The sequence below is a fragment of the Trachurus trachurus genome (genome assembly GCF_905171665.1).
Source record: "Trachurus trachurus genome assembly, chromosome: 19".
NCBI classification, from domain to species: Eukaryota; Metazoa; Chordata; class Actinopteri; order Carangiformes; family Carangidae; genus Trachurus; species Trachurus trachurus.
This window is the reverse complement of record NC_139913.1, coordinates 585,455-609,069: the sequence shown is the minus strand read 5'-3', so window position 1 is coordinate 609,069 and position 23,615 is coordinate 585,455. Positions and strand designations below refer to the sequence as shown.

General features: G+C 45.3%; 1 protein-coding gene across 1 annotated transcript; it reads right to left on the bottom strand.

The window, feature by feature from the left end:
- Positions 1-607: 607 nt before the first annotated feature.
- On the bottom strand, positions 608-22,727 carry stambpl1 (STAM binding protein-like 1). Its single transcript, XM_083994419.1, has 12 exons — positions 22,627-22,727; positions 18,812-18,936; positions 16,355-16,572; positions 16,082-16,157; positions 14,929-15,024; positions 14,639-14,857; positions 12,747-12,897; positions 12,491-12,615; positions 11,006-11,143; positions 9,860-9,972; positions 2,563-2,662; positions 608-1,823 (listed from the first exon to the last, which is right to left on the bottom strand). The coding sequence occupies exons 2-12, from the start codon at positions 18,839-18,841 to the stop codon at positions 1,767-1,769; spliced, it is 1,323 nt and encodes a 440-aa protein (XP_083850545.1). The 5' UTR covers positions 18,842-18,936; positions 22,627-22,727; the 3' UTR covers positions 608-1,766.
- Between the last annotated feature and the right edge of the window lie 888 nt (positions 22,728-23,615).

Genomic DNA, 23,615 nt, shown 5'->3' with positions numbered 1-23,615 from the left:
GCAGTCAAACGCCACCTAAAGTCGGAGCTCCTACTTGGCGAAGCATCAATTTGACGTCACAACAATCTGCACTGATGCGAGGCATAGCTACCGTCAACGGTAAAACATCAATTAAAATGCATTTAAATGGCAAAATACTAGCGGTGTAACGAAAAAAAGATTTTAATCAGAAAATCTGATTCGTTCCTGCATCGTATCTTACCCCGTGTATCGAGATACGTATCGGATCGTTTTTGGTTATTCTGGCGTGGTGCGTTTGATGTTGGATATCGGATCTTTCCCAGTGGAAAACTCTGAGTGTCTCAACGCAGCATAAAGCTCCGACAGGTGCTAACTATGCTAACTGCTACAAAAACATGGTAACTCGCTGTTTCCTTCTAACCTTGGAGCACTGGGAGCAGTAACACACACACAAACACTTTACTTTGAAATGCAGCGAGTCGACAACCAACCAATGATCAGGATTAATCCACCAGCCAATGAAAAAGGACTATGCTGTAAAACTTTAACAGTTTTTATTGGACAAGAATCAGATCTGACAAATTGTCACAGAGGATTGGACAGGTGTCTCACTCTCACAGTGTCTCACTCTCTCAGTGTCTCACTCTCTCACTAGCTGCGTTTCCATTACAGATTTTTGCAAAGTAAAAGTGATATTTCAGAAATTTCGAAAAAGTACAATTGCTATTTGCGGGTGTTTCCATTGAAAGGTGTTTGGCGAATGAGCCGTAATCTAGTCTCGCGGTATCCCATAATTCTCGCCCTGCGAGACTTCACATTGAGGAAGCTGGACGTAAGCGCCTCAAAGACGAAAACAGCGCTGGATTGCTGAAAGGCAAAAGCCCGTGTAGCGCCGCAGCGTTGATGAGGTGGTCGTGTCCACACACCCGTACTGGTTTATGTGACTAGAGGGGACATGTTCCACACACCCGTACTGTTTATGTGACTAAAGGGGACATGTTCCACACACCCGTACTGGTTTATGTGACTAGAGGGGACATGTTCCACACACCCGTACTGGTTTATGTGACTAGAGGGGACATGTTCCACACACCCGTACTGGTTTATGTGACTGAAGGGGACGATGTCGGTGCAGGAGGGAGCGGAGCGTGGAGCCAATCTCCTTCAACCATGCAGGGAAAAGGGGAATGATAGGAAAGGTTTCTCTAATTTATTGAGAAACAATGCCCAGGTCAGCAATGCATGACAACAAACATGTGGTTCATTCGTCCCGTCACATAAACCAACACAGCGTGGACACACACAACTCTGCTGACGTGTAAATGCGAAAAAAGTGTTTCCATTACACTTTTGTGATACACGTTTATATCGATACGTCTGAAAAACAAACACCTCATGAGAGCATAAAAACTTTTTAGCGATATTTGAGAGGTTTTTCAAAATGTAGGTGTTTCCATTACCTGTTTTTTATTGCGATATTTAGGTTTTGCACATTTCTAGGGGAAATGGAAACACACCTAGTGTCTCACTCTCTCTGTGTCTCACTCTCTCTGTGTCTCACTCTCTCAGTGTCTCACTCTCTCTGTGTCTCACTCTCTCTCAGTGCTGCTGACAGGAAACATTCATGTGTTGATGTGAAGGCACTCGGTCACTTCAACTGTCACAGTTTTTGTAAACAAACACACACAGTCTCACACACTCTCACACACACACACACACACACACACACACACACTGACACACACACACACACAGGTGTTCACAGTTTCCACTTGACAGACCGAAGCGCTGCAGCGGCTCCTCTGTCATCTGAGGTCCAGCAGACTGATCTTTGACTCTCTCACCACCACATGTTTACACACCTGAGAGAGAGAAAGAAACATGTGTTTAAGTTTAAATTACTTCTGTAAATTCAGTGAGCTATTATTTTAGATTTTCTTTTCTATTTCTTTCTCATTCTGTTAGACATCTGGAGGTTTTGCTCCAACAACAATATTTGGTTGTAAACGGCACAATGACAAATAAATAAATCTAAATCTAAAGAAAAGCCTGACAGATCTCCTCTACATCAGCGGTTCTCAAACTATTCTGCATCAAAGACCCACCGACCCCCATTGGACAACAGTTTGAAACAAACACCAATACAGAAATATTTAAACGTTACTTTTTTTAAGTCAATGTACATTGAAATCACTGCCAATGGCCTGAATTATTGAAACAACTTTCAAGAAATTTCATGAAAAAATGTAAAATTTCTGGAAAAGAATTGTGGTAAAATTTCAAGAAAAAGTTGGGGACCCCGTTTTAGCCTCTGAAGGTCCCCGGACCACAGGTTGAGAACCAGAACCAGAACCACAGCTCTACATGAGTAGCTTTTACCTGCACACTGAAATAAATACTGTTAATTATTGTTCTGTAGCTGAACTTTGAGGTGAATCCTCTTGTTTCCTCTGTATTAGCTTAGCTTAGCACAAACACTGGAGACGGGGGGAAATGTTAGCATAGCTCCTAATGTGCATGAGGCGTTCAGGGACCTAAACAGAGTGAACGGAGAGAGAGAGAGAGAGAGAGAGATAGAGAGATAGAGAGAGAGGTGCTCACGGTGAAGAGCGGCGGCTCCTTGGAGTGGGGGTGGAAACCTTTCATCCTGCAGCCGGACACCTCCGACATCCCCGAGCCGGTCAACCGGAACACACCGGTACTGAGAGAGAGAGTTACAGTTACCTGTGTGTGTGTGTGTGTGTGTGTGTGTGTGTGTGTGTGTGTGTGTGTGTGTGTGTGTGTGTGTGTGCGCAGCCTCCTCCTAACCTCCTGTTTGGGCTCCATGACCACTGGGGGGCGCCACAATGCAACTAACTGTGTTAAATCTACAGAGCAACTTCTGCTCCAGAATGTTGTTGTTGTTGTTGTTGCAGTTCATTTAAAACCAAAAATATAAAAGCAGATGATGTGATGATGGGTTGTAGAGCACTTTGGTCGACTGAGGTTGTTTTAAATGTGCTCTATAAATAAATTGTGACTTGACTTGACTTGACTACAGAAAATGCATCGTCTATTAGTTTATTTTGTTAGTCGGCCTGGATGTCCTTCAGTTTCCCACTCAGTTCTACATCACTTTGATTGTTAAAGGACAATTCTGGGCAAATTCAACTGGGGGCTGTATGTTCCTAACATTTTAGGTCTAAAAGAAGGAATGTAGCATCCCCGGCTAAATGATGGTCGGACTCTCAAACTGATGGTTCACAATGTTTTATTCCTTGGACCGTATTCAATGCAAACACACCGTAAGAGCTATGAAAAGAAGAAAACAAAATACAGTTACCTTTAATCTTACTTAAAATTACCTTTAACTGCCTTTATCACAATCATGTAAGTTGACCTTTTATCTAATAAACTTATTGTAGACTCACAGGTTTTACTCCATGAATTTAAATATATATTTTAACTGCTACGATTGATGTTACAGTCATGAGGGAAAATTCACATTTTAACTGAAAGACAACCTCCCATAGAGTGCAATATAAAACAGTATTTAGAATGAAATTAGCATTTTTAACCGTTCGTTTTTAACCCAATACACAGTTTTTAACCTTAGCAGACCGCATATAAAACAGACAAAATACATCCTGTTGCATTACTAAAACAACCAACGAGTTAGCTTACAGCTTCATCTCACTTCAATACAGACCGACACGGCAGCTCGCCGATGCTAATAGTAGCTACCGCTAACCACAATACACTTTATGCATGAAAATATCCACGGCAACCAAACTCGAGCCGGACATAAATATAGCATGAAATGCAAACCTTGTGCCCCTTATTAGCCAGGTGCTAGGGCGTTTCATGTGGGTTAGACACACTTTGCTTGCTTTTAGCATTGAAGACACTCCTTAGCCTTGCAGACAGACTTTTCCTTCTGCCGGTAAACTCCGAAGCACCGGATGTGTACGAGGTCTCGGCAAGACGCTTTCAAAATAAAAGCCCTGAATATCCGTCTGCTTAATGTATAAAAAATAAAAGCCTGGCTTTAAAGAATGTTACTAAGTAAACATAAAAACACATTTATAAAAATACTATGCTCATATTAAAGGTCATTTACACTCCCACCAAATCATTACTGGTTTTTTCATCCCCTTATTAGATGTAAAGCATGAATGATTTCTAAACCATGTGACCTTTAACCTTTAGTGCTTGAGTCAAAAATGTCCATAAACTCTTCATACTGTAAAGGATAGGTTGTGGAGTGAAGGGGGTGATTAAACAGTCTCTAGGAGCAGGATCAGCTTCTGCACTGGACGTTCAACGATGGATGGCTTGCCAGAACGCTGTCCCTCCTTTCCCATCTTCTGATCTCCAACACGAATCTTCACTCTCCTCACTAGTCCATCTTTATCAGTCACTGTCTCTACAACTTTAGCCAATTTCCACTCGTTGCGAGGCTGATCTTCTGTCTTTTCCATCACAATGTCACCGACTTTGAGGTTTCTCCTTGGAGTATGCCAGCGTTGTCTGGTGGCGATGTTGTACACATACTCTCTTCTCCACCGGCCCCAGAACTGCTCTGCAAGGTACTGAACACGGCGCCACCTCTTACGAGCATACATATCCTCTCTGATGAATCTGCCAGGAGGTGGTAAGGCTGCAGTGGGTTTCATGGTGAGTAGGTGATTGGGCGTTAGCGGCTCTGGACTATCTGGATCATTTAAGTTGTCAACGGTGAGTGGACGACTGTTCACAATAGCTGCTGCCTCATAAAAGAATGTCCGTAGAGAGGCATCGTCCAGCCTGCCTGATGAGGGTGAAAGAGTTGAACGAAGAACATTCCTCACCGTTCGGATCTGTCTCTCCCATACGCCTCCAGCATGGCTTGCATGCGGAGCGTTCATGCTGAAGTCACACTGTTTCTCAGCCAAAAACGTAGTCAGACGATCAGCATCCAATTGCTTGAGAGCTTCATTCAGTTCATTTTTAGCTCCAACGAAGTTCGTTCCTTGGTCACATTTTATGTCACGTACTGCTCCTCTTATTGCAATGAAACAACGAAGTCCATTTATGAAGGCATCTGTCGACATGTCGTCTAACATTTCAATGTGGATAGCTCGACAGCAAAGGCAGGTGAAAAGCAGTCCGTATCTCTTTTGTACCTTGCGTCCTTGTTTGGTGAAAAACGGACCGAAACAGTCCATTCCACAATAGGTGAAAGGTGGTGATGGATCCACACGCTCAGACGGCAAATCTGCCATTCGCTGCTCCTCTGTGAATCTTCTGAGTTTTCGACATGTAACACATTGATGCAGATGCGTTGCCACAGCTCTGTTGATTCCTGGAATCCAGAATCCATTTGATCTGATCTCATTAATAGTCAAGCCTTTTCCTTGATGTTGGACCTTGTCGTGACAGTGAGCAATTATTGCCTTGGTGATGGGATGACTCTTTGGTATGATCACGGGATGCTTCAGTGAGGTAGGGAGTGATGCATTTTTCAGTCTTCCTCCCACCTTGAGGAGTCCATCCTGATCAAGAAAAGCATCCATCTGAAACAGTTTACTCTGAGAGGGAAGTTGAGTTACCTTACTGAGCAACTTTAACTCTTCTGGATATGCTTGCTTCTGTAAGTCTCTTATGATGATTTCATCCATAAACTTCACATAATGTTCTTTGTACTTGTCATCCTTCGCCAGCTTTCTTTTAAGGTGACTGAGCCGTACCATCGCCAGTTGTTTGTTGTCAGGGAGATAGGGTCTCTCTTTAAAGGGGAGTGGCATCTCGTAATGTCCATGAATGTTCCTCTTGATCCCTTCCTTTAACACATCCAGGAAGCGGATGTCATCCTGAGACACAGTCTTTCCGTCCTTATTGGCATCTTTAAAGTCAGACTCGAGAACCCTGAGTGCCTCAGCTGGGGTCACTGGAGGAAGCTCTCTGACTGAAACTCTGTGACACATGTTGGTGATGCTTGGTGAGTTGTGGTGAGGTGAACAGCCTACAATACTCCACCCCAAATCCGTCTGAACTGCATATGGTTCGCTATCTCCTCCAAGGATTACCTGCCGTGGTGCCAGTGCCCTTGAGCAATTGTAGCCGATCAGCAGACCGACTTCACATTCCAGCTGTGGTGGGATTTCATCTGCTATTTTGATGAGATGATTCCAGTTCCGTGCCGTGTCACAGGTAGGAATGTGTGTTCGATTCACTGGTATACAGTCCTTGGTGTAAGCAGGGGGGAGATCAATGTGGATAGCAGAGCAGTAACCTCTCACTCTCAAACCTGACACTCTTTGACTATGCATTAATGCATCCTTTCCTGTCATGGTTGTTAGTTTCAGTCTTACAGGATGAGTTTCAGTCTGTAAACTATTGCTGACTTCTTGGTCAATGAAGACTGTATCGCTTTGGGTATCAAGCAGCACATAAACAAGTCTTTCCGTACCTGGATTGCTGACAGAAGAAACCCACACTGGCACTATCATTGAAGTGTTGGTAGATGGCTCCTTAGTTGCCACACTGAGAGCCAATGTGGTTGCTGTTTCCTCTGTGTTACTTTGATTTGAGACTGACGTGGGCTTGGCCTTGGTGTAGGTGTCATCATGGAGAAGCGTAGGATGTCTTGCTTTACATTTGTCGCATGAATGTCTATTGCGGCAGTCCTTGGCGTTATGGCCCGTCCTCAAGCAGCCATAGCAAAGCTTCTTTTCTTTCACATATTTCCGTCGTTCCTCTAGAGCTTTCCCTTTAAACTCAGGACAGCGATGAAGTTGATGTTTACTGTCTTGACAAAACACACATGGTGGCTTTAAACCTGTTCTTAACTGTCCTTGTGTTTCATTCTCTGTAACTGTCTGTGTGTGATAAACACTGGATTTACATTTCTTTTCTTTCAGATGACGTGATGAGTTAGTCTCTGATGAGTGGAGAGCGTGGAATGAAGTAATAGGATTACATGCAATTTCTGCCTCCGTTACAATGAAGAAGACAAACTCCTGGAAGCTGGGAAACTCCTGGTCAACTCTCATGACTTGAGTGACCTTGCGGTTCCACTGTGATGCTGCCCAATCAGGTAGCTTTTGGACCAATTTCTGGTTTTCTTCACAATCGTTCAAAATGTTCAGACCTTTAACATAAGGCATGGCTTCCAGACATGAGTGTAAGAAATCAGCGAATGCTCTAAGTCCCTCTGCATCTCTTGGTTGAATCCTTGGCCAGTTTGCTAGTTTTTCCCTGAATGCCTTTTGTATAACAAACGGCTGACCATACCTGTGGTTGAGACGGTTCCATCCATCTTTGTAGGCTTCATCATCATTTCTATAAAATATGCCATCAAGTGTCTTTCGAGCTGGACCTCCTACATATTTTTTCAAATAATGTAATTTGTCAGCTGAAGCAATGTTCTTTTTGTCTATGAGGGATGTGAAGGAAGCCTTCCACTCAATGAACTGGATAGGGTCACCAGTAAATACAGACGGTTCTGGCATTGGGAGCCTGTTCAGAGCTATGCTATCTTGGACTGCCTGAGCCAGATAACTTACATCTGTCCTTGCAGGTGATGCTGTCATTGTGATATCAGTGGGCTGCTGTATGAGAGCTGAAGGAGGACACACAAACTGATGTTCTCTCGTTCTCATCTGATCTACAGAATGAACACTTGCTTCCTGCATTACTTCCTGATCATAAGTTGTGAACCTAGCTCGTGCAGCTTTAATGTCCTTCTCTGCCTTTAATCTTTCCAACTCACGTTTTTGAGCTTCAAGTTCTTTCCTTTGTTGTCCCTCTAGGAGTTGAATCTTTTCTTTTTGTTTCTCCTCTAAGACTTGAATCTTTTCTTTTTGTTTCTCCTCCTTCAATAACACTTCATACTCTGCTTCCTTTGCTGCTAATTCTGCTGCAGCGTCTGCTCTTTTTGCTGCTATAACAGAGTGTTGACTTGAACCTTTACTTGAGTGTTGACTTGGAGGTGAAGCTGTGGATCCGTAGATGGAGTGAGCATAGTCTCTGTTAAGAAGCTCATGAAGACGCTGCTTTACTGCTTCACTATCAAATTCTTCATCTATGCCTGATATCCTTTCAAGAGCAATTTTAACAATGTCCCTTGTAACTGCCTCACAGGCATCAATACGACGTCTTGTCTCATTAGATGGAGTGAGGTGAGCTCTGATGTCTATGTACAGGTTTATAACACAGTTTTTTCCTTCTTCTAGTGTGTCTATAAGAGTTGCAATGTCACTTTCAGGAATGTTTAACTTTAACTGTTTTCTAGCCTTACGTGCCTGGATCTTCCATTGTTCATAAATGTGAGTCAACCTTTTCTCCTTTTTGTGGGCCTCCTCCTCATGAAATGCAAGCATCTTTTCCGTGGGATTCCGTAGGCGACCAGAGCGACGGAGATCCTCCTCTTCAGTATCCTTATCCTTCATCTGTTCGGAGTCTCTGTCGTCTGGAGGCGTCTTTACTGATGCTTCCATGTTGTGAGCAGGTACCACAATCCTTGACCATCACATCAGGTCCCTCTACAGTTGTCCTTGGTCAGCGGCGTGATGTGACGGATGAGGTGAAGCTCTTACTGTAGCATCCCCGGCTAAATGATGGTCGGACTCTCAAACTGATGGTTCACAATGTTTTATTCCTTGGACCGTATTCAATGCAAACACACCGTAAGAGCTATGAAAAGAAGAAAACAAAATACAGTTACCTTTAATCTTACTTAAAATTACCTTTAACTGCCTTTATCACAATCATGTAAGTTGACCTTTTATCTAATAAACTTATTGTAGACTCACAGGTTTTACTCCATGAATTTAAATATATATTTTAACTGCTACGATTGATGTTACAGTCATGAGGGAAAATTCACATTTTAACTGAAAGACAACCTCCCATAGAGTGCAATATAAAACAGTATTTAGAATGAAATTAGCATTTTTAACCGTTCGTTTTTAACCCAATACACAGTTTTTAACCTTAGCAGACCGCATATAAAACAGACAAAATACATCCTGTTGCATTACTAAAACAACCAACGAGTTAGCTTACAGCTTCATCTCACTTCAATACAGACCGACACGGCAGCTCGCCGATGCTAATAGTAGCTACCGCTAACCACAATACACTTTATGCATGAAAATATCCACGGCAACCAAACTCGAGCCGGACATAAATATAGCATGAAATGCAAACCTTGTGCCCCTTATTAGCCAGGTGCTAGGGCGTTTCATGTGGGTTAGACACACTTTGCTTGCTTTTAGCATTGAAGACACTCCTTAGCCTTGCAGACATACTTTTCCTTCTGCCGGTAAACTCCGAAGCACCGGATGTGTACGAGGTCTCGGCAAGACGCTTTCAAAATAAAAGCCCTGAATATCCGTCTGCTTAATGTATAAAAAATAAAAGCCTGGCTTTAAAGAATGTTACTAAGTAAACATAAAAACACATTTATAAAAATACTATGCTCATATTAAAGGTCATTTACAAGGAATCTGAAGATTTTCAGTTTAATTGCTCCTGGAAATCTTCAGATTCCTTCTTTTAGACCTAAAATATTAGGAACATACAGCCCCCAGTTGAATTTGCCCAGAATTGTCCTTTAAGAGTGAATCAACCTCAGGCTGCACTTTGAGCTGAACTTCAGATTAAAACCATAGACGGCTAAAAACCTACCAGACGAGGACGATGATTCATAAATAAATAATTTAATACTAGGTGTGTAAATGATCAATAATCAGTATTATTGGCCCCAAAATAAAGTTTTGCTTAGGGCCCCGTGCAGGCTTGGGCTGGCCCTGCGTGTTAGTGTGTGTGTGTGTGTGTGTGTGTGTGTGTGTGTGTGTGTGTGTGTGTGTGTGTGTGTGTGTGTGTGTGTGTGTGTGTGTGTGTGTGTGTGTGTGTGTGTGTGTGTGCGTCATACTCGTTGTGTTTGGGGGCGCAGACGATGGCGATGGCCTCGGGCAGCATCAGCTGGTAGGAGCAGTGTGTGTGCAGGTCGACGCTGGAGAGGAACGCCGTCTGGGTGGGATGAGTCTGAAACACACAGCACACCGACAGTCAGCAGAGTGACGCCTCTGTCCGTCTGCTCCTATCTCTGCACACCGAGAGTCAGCAGAGTGACGCCTCTGTCCGTCCGCTCCTATCTCTGCACACCGAGAGTCAGCAGAGTGACGCCTCTGTCCGTCCGCTCCTATCTCTGCACACCGACAGTCAGCGGAGTGACGCCTCTGTCCGTCCGCTCCTATCTCTGCACACCGAGAGTCAGCAGAGTGACGCCTCTGTCCGTCCGCTCCTATCTCTGCAGAGTGAGGCCTCTGTCCGTCCGCTCCTATCTCTGCACACCGACAGTCAGCAGAGTGACGCCTCTGTCCGTCTGTTCCTATCTCTGCACACCGACAGTCAGCAGAGTGACGCCTCTGTCCGTCCGCTCCTATCTCTGCTGCTTCAACCTGTTGCCATGGCGATCTGGGATCATGCAAATGAAGCTCACATACATCCCCGTCTCCATGACAACGTGCTGATGAAGAACATGTGACACGGTGGAAGAGGAGACGGATCCTCAGAGTCGTCAACACAGAGAGTCATGTTCTGTTTCCTGTTGGAGCTCTTAGCGTGTGTTTAGCATGTATTTAACATGTGTTTAGCGTGTTTTTAACGTGTGTCTAGCATGTGTTTAACGTGTGTCTAGCATGTGTTTAACATGTGTTTAGTGTGTGTCTTAATGTGCGTCTAGCGAGCGTGTTCCTAGCATGTGTTTAGTGTATGTTTAACGTGTGTTTAGCGTGTGTCTAGCGTGTCTTAATGTGTGTCTAGCGTGTGTTTAACGTGTGTCTAGCGTGTGCTTAGCATGTGTCTAGTGTGCTTAGCGTTTGCTTGGCGTGTGCTTAGCATGTGCTTAGCGTGTGCTTAGCGTGTGTCTAGCGTGTGCTTAGCGTGTGCTTAGCGTGTGCTTAGCGTGTGTCTAGCGTGTGCTTAGCGTGTGTCTAGCGTGTGCTTAGCGTGTGTCTAGCGTGTGCTTAGCATGTGCTTGGCGTGTGCTTAGCATGTGCTTGGCGTGTGGCCGTACATGAATCCAGCCCAGCGTCAGCAGGTTCTGTTGGTCCTGGAAGCTGAAGAGTTCCTCCACGTTCTCCATGTCGCAGAAATCTGGACCGGCCGACTGCTTCGGGATCACGACGTGGGTCAGGACCAGCTCGTTGTGGGTCTGAGACACAGAGAGAGAGACAGTAACTAGTAACTAGTAACTAGTAACTAGTAACTAGTAACTAGTAACCAGCTCGTTGTGGGTCTGAGACAGAGAGAGAGAGACAGTTAGTAACTAGTAACTAGTAACTAGTCAGTAACTAGTAACTAGTAACCAGCTCGTTGTGGGTCTGAGACAGAGAGAGAGAGACAGTTAGTAACTAGTAACTAGTAACTAGTAACCAGCTCGTTGTGGGTCTGAGGCACAGAGAGAGAGACAGTTAGTAACTAGTAACTAGTAACTAGTAACTAGTAACCAGCTCGTTGTGGGTCTGAGGCACAGAGAGAGAGACAGTTAGTAACTAGTAACTAGTAACTAGTAACCAGCTCGTTGTGGGTCTGAGACATAGAGAGAGAGAGAGTAACTAGTAACTAGTAACTAGTAACTAGTCAGTAACTACTAACTAGTCTGTGACCAGCTCGTTGTGGGTCTGAGACACAGAGAGACAGTAACTAGTAACTAGTAACTAGTAACTAGTAACTAGTAACTAGTAACCAGCTCGTTGTGGGTCTGAGACACAGAGAGAGAGACAGTTAGTAACTAGTAACTAGTAACTAGTAACTAGTAACCAGTAACCAGACAGTAACTAGTAACCAGTAACTAGTCAGTAACTAGTCAGTAACTAGTAACTAGTCTGTAACCAGCTCGTTGTGGGTCTGAGACACAGAGAGAGAGACAGTAACTAGTAACTAGTCAGTTACCAGTCAGTTACTAGTCAGCAACTAGTAACCAGTCAGTAACTAGTCAGTAACTAGTCAGTAACCAGTCAGTAACCAGTAACTAGTCTGTAACCAGTCAGTAACCAGTAACCAGTCAGTAATCTGTAACTAGTCTGTAACCAGTCAGTAACCAGTAACTAGTCAGTAGTCAGTCACTAGTCTGTAACCAGTCAGTAACCAGTAACTAGTCACTAGTCTGTAACCAGTCAGTAACTAGTAACCAGTCAGTAACTAGTCAGTAACCAGTAACTAGTAACTAGTAAAGCAGCCTAACCAGTCGTCCACACAGCACTCCACAGGTCTCGATGCCTCTGGCCGTGTTGGTGTCTGAGATCAGTAACTAGTAACTAGTCAGTAACTAGTCAGTAACTAGTAACCAGTCAGTAACTAGTAACCAGTCAGTAACTAGTCAGTAACTAGTAACCAGTCAGTAACTAGTAACCAGTCAGTAACTAGTCAGTAACTAGTAACCAGTCAGTAACTAGTAACCAGTCAGTAACTAGTAACCAGTCAGTAACTAGTCAGTAACTAGTCAGTAACTAGTCAGTAACTAGTAACTAGTAACTAGTAACTAGTAAAGCAGCCTAACCAGGCGTCCACACAGCACTCCACAGGTCTCGATGCCTCTGGCCGTGTTGGTGTCTGAGATCAGGAGGAACCGGTACGTCAGGTCTCTGGGAATCACCACCCGCCTCAGACGCTCCACCCGCTGAGCTGCAGCGAAACAAACACACAGCGACACAGCGTTAACACACACAGCACGGACTGAGTAACTCTGTGTGTGTGTGTGTGTGTGTGTGTGTGTGTGTGTGTGTGTGTGTGTGTGTGTGTGTGTGTGCGCTCACAGTGCACTCCAGCCAGCGTAGCAGCTGATTGGCCGGTTGGAGGCGGCGGCCTGTTTCTGTTGGGGTCCGCCCCCTGGGACCGGACGGCGTCTCTGATTGGCTGCTGAGGGAGCGACGAGCCGTCCATCACCTGAGGCACTTTGGTCTCCACCTGCAGGACAAACGTAGTAACGTAGTCACGGCAACAGAACCAGTAGAACCAGCAGGACCAGTAGCACCGGTCTCTGGACCAGGACCGGGGTTATTACATCACAAAACACGGCTGTGAGGGCAACGGGTGTTTTATTTTGTGAAAGTAACTGAAGTGCGTTGGTCACAACGGCTAGCTTGAATAGCGCCAAATTCGTCCAAACAAAATAGTAAACAGCTGGTATTTAGACAAATAAACGACACACTGCTGATCTAAACGGCTACTTTCTCACCTAAACATGTTTGAAATGTGGATAAAGTGATATATTTACAGAGTTTAGAGCTAAAATGAAATCAGCTTCTGACTGCTGATTTCAGCTAAGGTAGGAGGCAGGCTAACACTACCCATACACTTCCAGCGTTTGAGCTAAGCTAATTAGCGACTTTAGGTAGGAGGCAGGCTAACACTACCCATACACTTCCAGTGTTTGAGCTAAGCTAATTAGCGACTTTAAGTGTTGACAGGCTAACACTACCCATACACTTCCAGTGTTTGAGCTAAGCTAATTAGCGACTTTAGGTAGGAGGCAGGCTAACACTACCCATACACTTCCAGCGTTTGAGCTAAGCTAATTAGCGACTTTAGGTAGGAGGCAGGCTAACACTACCCATACACTTCCAGCATTTGAGCTAGCGACTTTAGGTGGAGGCAGGCTAACACTACCCATACACTTCCAGCGTTTGAGCTAAGCTAATTAGCGACTTTAGGTGGAGGCAGGCTAACACTACCTATACACTTCCAGTGTTTGAGCTAAGCTAATTAGCGACTTTAAGTGTTGACAGGCTAACACTACCTATACACTTCCAGCGTTTGAGCTAAGCTAATTAGCGACTTTAAGTGTTGACAGGCTAACACTACCCATACACTTCCAGTGTTTGAGCTAAGCTAATTAGCGACTTTAGGTAGGAGGCAGGCCAACACTACCCATACACTTCCAGTGTTTGAGCTAAGCTAATTAGCGACTTTAAGTGTTGACAGGCTAACACTACCCATACACTTCCAGTGTTTGAGCTAAGCTAATTAGCGACTTTAGGTAGGAGGCAGGCTAACACTACCCATACACTTCCAGCGTTTGAGCTAAGCTAATTAGCGACTTTAGGTAGGAGGCAGGCTAACACTACACACTTCCAGTGTTTGAGCTAAGCTAATTAGCGACTTTAAGTGTTGACAGGCTAACACTACCCATACACTTCCAGTGTTTGAGCTAAGCTAATTAGCGACTTTAGGTAGGAGGCAGGCTAACACTACCCATACACTTCCAGCGTTTGAGCTAAGCTAATTAGCGACTTTAGGTAGGAGGCAGGCTAACACTACACACTTCCAGCGTTTGAGCTAAGCTAATTAGCGACTTTAGGTAGGAGGCAGGCTAACACTACACACTTCCAGTGTTTGAGCTAAGCTAAATAGCGACTTTAGGTAGGAGGCAGGCTAACACTACCCATACACTTCCAGCGTTTGAGCTAAGCTAATTAGCGACTTTAGGTGGAGGCAGGCTAACACTACCTATACACTTCCAGTGTTTGAGCTAAGCTAATTAGCGACTTTAGGTGGAGGCAGGCTAACACTACACACTTCCAGTGTTTAAACAAATAACAGAGATATTGAAGAGATCTGTGATCAATGATAAAACATCCTCTGATTGATTCTGATGGTGGTTTGTCTCATGTGACCAGACTGCTTCCTGCTTCCTGTGTGTTGGTACCTTTAGCTCCGCCTCCTCTCCTCTCCTATTGGCCAGGTCCTGACGCCTCAGCTGATCCTCAAAGTAACGGAACTGTTCGGACTCGATCTGCATCCGCCGGAGCGCCGCGACACGCTGCCGCTCCCCCTCCAGCAGCAAGCCCCGCCTCCTGTCCTCCTCCAATAGGGAGAGGCCCTGCAGCTGCTGGCCACACCCGTCCGCCGCCACCACGGCCTGACTCTGGGGAAACAACACCGTCTGATTGGCCGAGGAGGTCAGAGGTCAAAGCTGATTGGCCGGCGCAGACTGACCTGAGCTCTGAGGTACTGAGTGTGTTCCCTGCTGTACTTCTCCTCCAGGCGCCGCTTCAGCTCGTCTCGCCGCGGGAACGCCACTTCCTGTAGCGTCTGCACACACACACACACACACACACGTACACACGCACACACACACACACACACACACACACACACACACACACACACACACACACACACACACACACACACACACACACACACACACACACACACACAGGTATTGTAACTAATTGCATTTGATTACATTTTGATTACTTTTCTTAATTTTGAATAAATTCTCTCAACTGTTTTAACCATTTTCACATTTTAAAACCTGACAGTGTGTAAATCCTTAACTTGAAACCACATGAAGACGATGAAATAAAAGAACTTCAGTTCCTCTTTTACTATGAGAAGATCTGTTTACACCTTTATACAGTCTATGGTTTTCACTGAACATCTGTCGTCATCTCAACACATCTGCACGTAAACCTTCACAGCAGTCACTGTCATGTGGACAAATTCAATCAAATTGCTCCCTATTAAACTTGAACTACAACTGTGAACAACTTAGTGTCAGAGAATAAAAAACATTACACATTTGTATCGACCATTTCTAGAGCCGTAATCAAATAATAATCGATTATTAAATTAATCGTCAACTATTTTGATAATCTAATAATCAGTTTGAGTTGTTTTTTAAACAAAAAAAGCTCCAGATTCTCTGATTCCAGCTTCTTCAATGTGAATATTTCTGGTTTCTTTGTTCCTTTATGACAATAAACTGAGTCTCTCTTTAGTTTGTGGACAAAACAAGACATTAGAGGACGATGTCGTCTGGTGGTTTGAGAAACACTAACTGATGTTTTATTGACCAAACAACTAATGGATTAATCGTTTAATGGATAATTAAAATAATCCTTAGTTGCAGCTCTAAACATCTGTAAATGCAGTTGGGTTAAAGGTTTGAGTCAAGACAAAGGAAGAAAAATAGTGAAGAATCTGCATCTAGACTTTCACAACCAGAGGAACCAATCAGAGGACGACGTCGACATGAAAAACTATTTGATAAATCTGAACTTTTGAAATTTCTAAAAGCAGCTGTAATTTAATTTACGTCAATATGTCGTTATAGGTCAGAGGTCAGAGGTCATGGTGTTGTTACCTTCATGATGAGCGTCTTGTCGCTGACGCTGCTCTGCTGGTAGTCTCTGTGAGCCGGCAGCTTCTCTACAAACAGACTGAACACACGGCGCCGTGAGAGGCTGCACGGGGGGGGGGGGTGATGTCAGAGGGGGCGTGTCTTGTGTTGTGATGTCAAAGGGGGCGTGTCTTGTGTTGTGATGTCAAAGGGGGCGTGTCTGGTGCTGTGATGTCAGAGGGGGCGTGTCTTGTGTTGTGATGTCAGAGGGGGCGTGTCTTGTGTCTGGTGTCTTACGTGATGAACTTGGTGTAGAGGACGAAGGCGTTCTCCAGACTTCCCTCCTCCAGGTAGACGGCCGCCATGCGCTCCATCTCCACGCCGGAGCGGAAGTAGCGGCGCGGCGCCACGTCCTCGTTGATCTCCACGGTAACGCCCAGCTTCCCCAGCGCTCGCACACGCTCCGCCGCCGTCAGAGTCACGTCCGTGTAGTCGGGCTCCGCAGCCAGCTTCTTCTACACACACACACACACACACACACACACACACACACACACACACACACACACACACACACACACACACACACACACACACACACACACACACACACACACACACACACACACACACACACACACTGTTTGACTCCCAGCTTAAAGGGATAGTTCAACATTTTGTCAAACTGGCCCATCACCATAATCCCTATAGTCATAGCAGTAGGTTCTTTACCTTTAATTGTCGGTGCAAGCTGTTTTTAGAACGGCGGAGCAGAGCCGTGAGCTGCTCAGAGCTACGCTACGGAGGCTCATTACGGGATTTCTTGTTTTCCCTCATCAAACTCATCAAATACACAATCCAACAACTCCACAACGCTCTGGTGGACAAGTTGTGAGCTGCACATTCACCACGCTATGAGATAATAACACAACGTTACCACACAGAGTTGTTTTAGAGGGAAATACAGAGACTGATGATGAAAAACTGTCCCTGAAGGCAACGTGCATCAGTGGTTTTGCATGAATTTCCCTCTAAAACAACTCTGTGTGGTAACGTTGTGTTATTATCTCATAGCGTGGTGAATGTGCAGCTCACAACTTGTCCACCAGAGCGTTGTGGAGTTGTTGGTTTGTGTATTTGATGAGTTTGATGAGGGAACTGACTAGAACTCCGGTTGTGTCTCAACATTGTTAATAATCCGGATCGTGTTCGTTCCTTCAAGCTGTTGATTCAGGATCCATCCCTGAATTTCCCTTTGATCCAGTCGTCCAGTATTTCTGTCAAGTCGTCAGGTTTAACTGGTCTGACATGACATCATGGTCCTGCAGCCCCCCCCCCCCCCCCCATCACATTAACATGTGACAGCTGAGCTGCGTCTTCAGGCAGGAAACTCCGATTTACCGTCTCTGCTGTGAGCCTGAATGCAGCATTTGTTACAGACTGATAAGCAGCTCTCTGTTCACTGGGGGGAGGGGGGCGGGGGGGCGTGATGCAGACTTTTAATCTGAAGGTCTCAGAGCTCAGGGAACTACATGGGGGTCGAATGGTTTCTAGTTGAAAAATGACATTTGAAATTTGAAAAATACATCAACGTATAAATAAAATAGTTTTTCAGTTTAAATATAATTATGGTCATTGTTTTTCACTTTCACATGTTGTGACATTTGGAAAACGTTTTCTTTCAGTTGCATGTTTTATGTTTCCAGTTTCAGATCTTTTCTCCAGTTTCAGGTCTGTCTTTCTGAGGCTTCGTCCACAGCAACACGGGTGTTTTTGAAACCAAACTTTTGGCCTCCAGTTTAACAGGACGGCCACTTCAGCCAATCACAAGGCTGGAAAAACAACCGGACAAACAACAAAGGTGAACTAAATTCAGCAAAATGTGGATTATACTGTATATATACATATATATATATATATATATATATATATATATATATATATATATATATATATATATATATATATATATATATAACAGCAACTTCATCAGTTGGTCACGTGACGAAGTGTTGTTGTGGACGTGACTCACTGGATACACCTTACTGTTTACTACCGTCGCACACTGTGACATCAAACAATGGCGACAGGAGATTAACTGCGGTTTTCCACACGTCACGTTTTCTAAAAACTTCACCTGGACTCTGACTACAAAACACTCTGGTTTCAGGAGGAAACGACGACGACGTGGGGATGAAAGATCGAAAAAATACCTGTGTTCGTTTGGACGGAACCTTTTGACCCTGATCTGAGAGGGGGCGTAGCCTCGGCTGCACTGTAAAAACTCTACATCTTTCCAAGAATATTTGTCTTATTTCTTGTCAAAATGTCTCATTTCTAGTCAAAACTAATCTCTTTCCACTTAAAATAAGACTCATCACCTAAAAATGAACTTGTTTTTAGATCATTTTCACTTGTTTCAAACTAATTTTCACTTGAAATAAGTAGAAAAATCTGCCAGTGAAAGCAAGTTTTTTGTGCTTGTAATAGGAAAGAAAAACTTGCTCCACTATCAGATTTTTCTACTTATTTCAAGTGAAAATCTGCTTGAAAGAAGTAAAAAGTGTCTAAAAACAAGCTACTTTTTATGTGATGAGTCTTATTTTAAGTAGAATGAGATTTGTTTTGACTAGAAATAAGACAAATATTCTTGGTGAGATTTAGAGGTTTTGCAGTGTGAGAGGAAGAGAAAAAATGCAACAGAGAGAAAACAAAACATTCGCTCCACAAGCTCAGATCCACACACACACTTACCAGTGTATTTAGACTGAAGCCTTGGTCCATGGTGTGTGTGTGTGTGTGTGTGTGTGTGTGTGTGTGTGTGTGTGTGTGTGTCACTCCTCGGCCCACGTCCGTCTGCCACCTCCCATGATGCTTCACTGCAGAGACAAACAGGACAGAAGACACTTCACTGACAGTTAGCACGTGGCTAAAGCTAACAGCCAATCAGAGGCGGCCGTGTGGCGGCTGGCGAGGCGCCTCTCATCACGGTTACCATGACGACCGGTAACTAATGATCCACTGACTCATCCACTTAAACAACAGAGAAGAAGAACGGACACAAAGAGCAGCATCGACACCCGGCCTCGCCACGTCGCCACGGCAACAAGCACCGCCATGCAGCCTGGAGACCATCGTCACGGCAACCTGATGCTGATCACTGAGACCAGGTGTGGACCAGGTGTGGAGCAGGTGTGGAGCAGCTCCTCGTGGCGGTGACTTCCTGTCCGTCCACATTCCCTCTGACGACTCGGAGAAACATCTGGATGATCCGGTTCAACAGGAATCCTCTCACTGAGAGACTCAACCTAACCCTTCACCTAACCACCTGAGACTCAACTCACCTGAGGGACTGAACTCACCTGAGGGACAGGTGAACTCCTCTGACTTTCAGAATAAAAGCTTGAGACCAACACCTGGTTCTGTTTTATCACACGAGACAGAAGGAAACTGAAACCACCGTTTCCTCTTTTCTCTCAGTGACAGTGAACGCAACACGGCAGCTGGACTCAGGAGGACTAGAGGACTAGAGGACTAGAGGACTAGAGGACTAGAGAATCAGAGGAGTAGAGGACTAGAGGAACAGAAGACCAGAAGACTAGAGGAACAGAGGAACAGAAGACTAGAGGAACAGAGGACTAGAGGAACAGAGGACTAGAGGACCAGAAGACTAGAGGAACAGAGGACTAGAGGACCAGAAGACTAGAGGAGCAGAAGACTAGAGGAACAGAGGACTAGAGGACTAGAAGACTAGAGGAACAGAGGACTAGAGGACTAGAGGACTAGAGGAACAGAAGACTAGAGGACCAGAGGACCAGAAGACTAGAGGAACAGAGGACTAGAGGACTAGAGGAACAGAGGAACAGAAGACTAGAGGAACAGAGGAACAGAAGACTAGAGGACCAGAAGACTAGAGGAACAGAGGACTAGAGGACCAGAAGACTAGAGGAACAGAGGACTAGAGGACCAGAAGACTAGAGGAGCAGAAGACTAGAGGAACAGAGGACTAGAGGACTAGAAGACTAGAGGAACAGAGGACTAGAGGACTAGAGGACTAGAGGAACAGAAGACTAGAGGACCAGAGGACCAGAAGACTAGAGGAACAGAGGACTAGAGGACTAGAGGAACAGAGGAACAGAGGACTAGAGGAACAGAGGACTAGAGGAACAGAGGACTAGAGGACTAGAGGAACAGAGGACTAGAGGACTAGAGGACTAGAGGAACAGAGGACTAGAGGACTAGAGGACTAGAGGACTAGAGGAACAGAGGACTAGAGGACTAGAGGACCAGAGGACTAGAGGACTAGAGGACTAGAGGAACAGAGGACTAGAGGACTAGAGGACCAGAGGACTAGAGGAACAGAAGACTAGAGGAGCAGAAGACTAGAGGACTAGAGGACCAGAGGACTAGAGGAACAGAAGACTAGAGGAGCAGAAGACTAGAGGACTAGAGGACAAGAGGACTAGAGGAACAGAAGACTAGAGGAGCAGAGGACTAGAGGACTAGAGGACTAGAGGACTAGAGGACTAGAGGACCAGAAGACTAGAGGACCAGAGGACTAGAGGAACAGAGGAACAGAGAACTAGAGGACTAGAGGACTAGAGGATCAGAGGGCTAGAGGAACAGAAGACTAGAGGAACAGAGGACTAGAGGAACAGAGGACTAGAAGACTAGAGGACCAGAAGACTAGAGGACCAGAAGACTAGAGGACTAGAGGACTAGAGGAACAGAGGACTAGAAGACTAGAGGACCAGAGGACTAGAGGACCAGAGGACTAGAGGACTAGAGGACCAGAGGACTAGAGGAACAGAAGACCAGAAGACTAGAGGAACAGAGGAACAGAGGAACAGAAGACTAGAGGAACAGAGGACTAGAGGACCAGAAGACTAGAGGAACAGAGGACTAGAGGACCAGAAGACTAGAGGAGCAGAAGACTAGAGGAACAGAGGACTAGAGGACTAGAAGACTAGAGGAACAGAGGACTAGAGGACTAGAGGACTAGAGGAACAGAAGACTAGAGGACCAGAGGACCAGAAGACTAGAGGAACAGAAGACTAGAGGAACAGAGGACTAGAGGACCAGAGGACTAGAGGAACAGAGGACTAGAGGACTAGAGGAGCAGAAGACTAGAGGAACAGAGGACTAGAGGACTAGAGGAACAGAGGACTAGAGGACTAGAGGACTAGAGGACTAGAGGAACAGAGGACTAGAGGACTAGAGGAGCAGAAGACTAGAGGAACAGAGGACTAGAGGACTAGAGGACTAGAGGAGCAGAGGACTAGAGGACTAGAGGACTAGAGGACTAGAGGACCAGAAGACTAGAGGATCAGAGGACTAGAGGAACAGAGGAACAGAGAACTAGAGGACTAGAGGACTAGAGGATCAGAGGGCTAGAGGAACAGAAGACTAGAGGAACAGAGGACTAGAAGACTAGAGGACCAGAAGACTAGAGGACCAGAAGACTAGAGGACTAGAGGACTAGAGGAACAGAGGACTAGAGGAACAGAGGACTAGAAGACTAGAGGACCAGAAGACTAGAGGACCAGAAGACTAGAGGACTAGAGGACTAGAGGAACAGAGGACTAGAAGACTAGAGGACCAGAGGACTAGAGGACCAGAGGACTAGAGGACTAGAGGACCAGAGGACTAGAGGAACAGAAGACCAGAAGACTAGAGGAACAGAGGAACAGAGGAACAGAAGACTAGAGGAACAGAGGACTAGAGGACCAGAAGACTAGAGGAACAGAGGACTAGAGGACCAGAAGACTAGAGGAGCAGAAGACTAGAGGAACAGAGGACTAGAGGACTAGAAGACTAGAGGAACAGAGGACTAGAGGACTAGAGGACTAGAGGAACAGAAGACTAGAGGACCAGAGGACCAGAAGACTAGAGGAACAGAAGACTAGAGGAACAGAGGACTAGAGGACCAGAGGACTAGAGGAACAGAGGACTAGAGGACTAGAGGAGCAGAAGACTAGAGGAACAGAGGACTAGAGGACTAGAGGAACAGAGGACTAGAGGACTAGAGGACTAGAGGACTAGAGGAACAGAGGACTAGAGGACTAGAGGAGCAGAAGACTAGAGGAACAGAGGACTAGAGGACTAGAGGACTAGAGGACTAGAGGAGCAGAGGACTAGAGGACTAGAGGACTAGAGGACTAGAGGACCAGAAGACTAGAGGACCAGAGGACTAGAGGAACAGAGGAACAGAGAACTAGAGGACTAGAGGACTAGAGGATCAGAGGGCTAGAGGAACAGAAGACTAGAGGAACAGAGGACTAGAGGAACAGAGGACTAGAGGACAAGAGGACCAGAAGGAGGAGTAGAGGACTGAGATGAGGACCAGAAAGAGGAGCAGAAGACTAGAAGGAGGAGTAGAGGAGGACCAGAAGGAGAACCAGAAGGAGGAGCAGAATCCTGAGATGAGGAACAGAAGACTATAGGAGTAGTGGATCAGAGGACTAGAGGACTCAGAAGGAGGACCAGGAGGACTAGAAGGAGGAGCAGGAGGAGGAGCTACTAGAGGACTGAGATGAGGAACAGAAAGAGGAACATAAAGGTGTGTGTACCTGAGCTCCGTCGACCTCCCACCGTCACGTGCAGTTCAGATCCGGGTCTCGGGTCCTGGTTCGGGTTCAGGACCAGACTGGACCTGGTCCTGGTCCTGGTCCTGGTCCTGGTCTAGAGGACTAGAGGACTAGAGGACTAGTCCCTAGAGCAGAGAATCAGAGAATCAGAGCTGCGGAGTGAAGCCGCAGCAGCAGCAGCGACGGGGACAGAGATGGTGGAGACAGAAACAGACAAAGATCTTCTCTGCTGCTCTAGAGGAGATGACTCACTCCTCTTCACTCCTCAACCTTCCGGTTACCGCGTGGGCGGAGAAGCTGCGCATGCGCAACACGGTGGAGAGGATCAGAGCAGAGGTCTCACTCTGACTAGGTTTACTGGTACCAGACCCACACAGCTGCTGCTGCTGCTGCTACAACATTAGACTGTTATAATAATAATAATAATAATAATATAATAATAATAATAATAATAATAATAATAATAATAATAATAATAATAATAACTATTATTATTATTATTATTATTATTATTATTATTATTATTATATTATTTGAGCTTAATTATGATGAACCAGATGTTTCTCTGCAGGACCAGGACCAGTGGATTAACCACCTGTACGGTGGCCCTGAAGGACAAATTTACTGTTGCGTTTTCTCTTTAGTTGTTGTGTTTTCTGATTGGCTGTTGTGTTTGGCCCCTCAGGGCCACCGTACACCTGACACCTGATGACCTCATACAGGTGTGTCTGTGGTTCACATCTGTTTTCATTTAAACATGCACATTTCTTACCACTCGACTCGTCCCAGCAGCTCCTCTGACCTGATGCTGCATTCAAGTCTTGAAAAGATCAAAACCACATTCAGAGGGTAAATGGTAAATGGACCACCGCCAACCCTCTGATGATTGGACGCTGCTCTGAGCCGCCGCGGCGCCAACAGACATGGGACCAGTCCTGTCAATATTAAAGGGATAGTATCTTTTTTTTTAA

What these genes read in the sequence shown, in the direction of transcription:
- stambpl1 (XM_083994419.1), bottom strand. Translation starts at nt 18,841, where the DNA reads ATGGACCAAGGCTTCAGTCTAAATACACTG. An exon ending in TACGCTGGCTGGAGTGCACT is followed by an intron (nt 12,616 to 12,746) that starts GTGAGCGCACAC and finishes GTTTCGCTGCAG; the next exon opens with CTCAGCGGGTGGAGCGTCTG. An exon ending in TGACGCTGGGCTGGATTCAT is followed by an intron (nt 9,973 to 11,005) that starts GTACGGCCACAC and finishes TGTGTGTTTCAG; the next exon opens with ACTCATCCCACCCAGACGGC.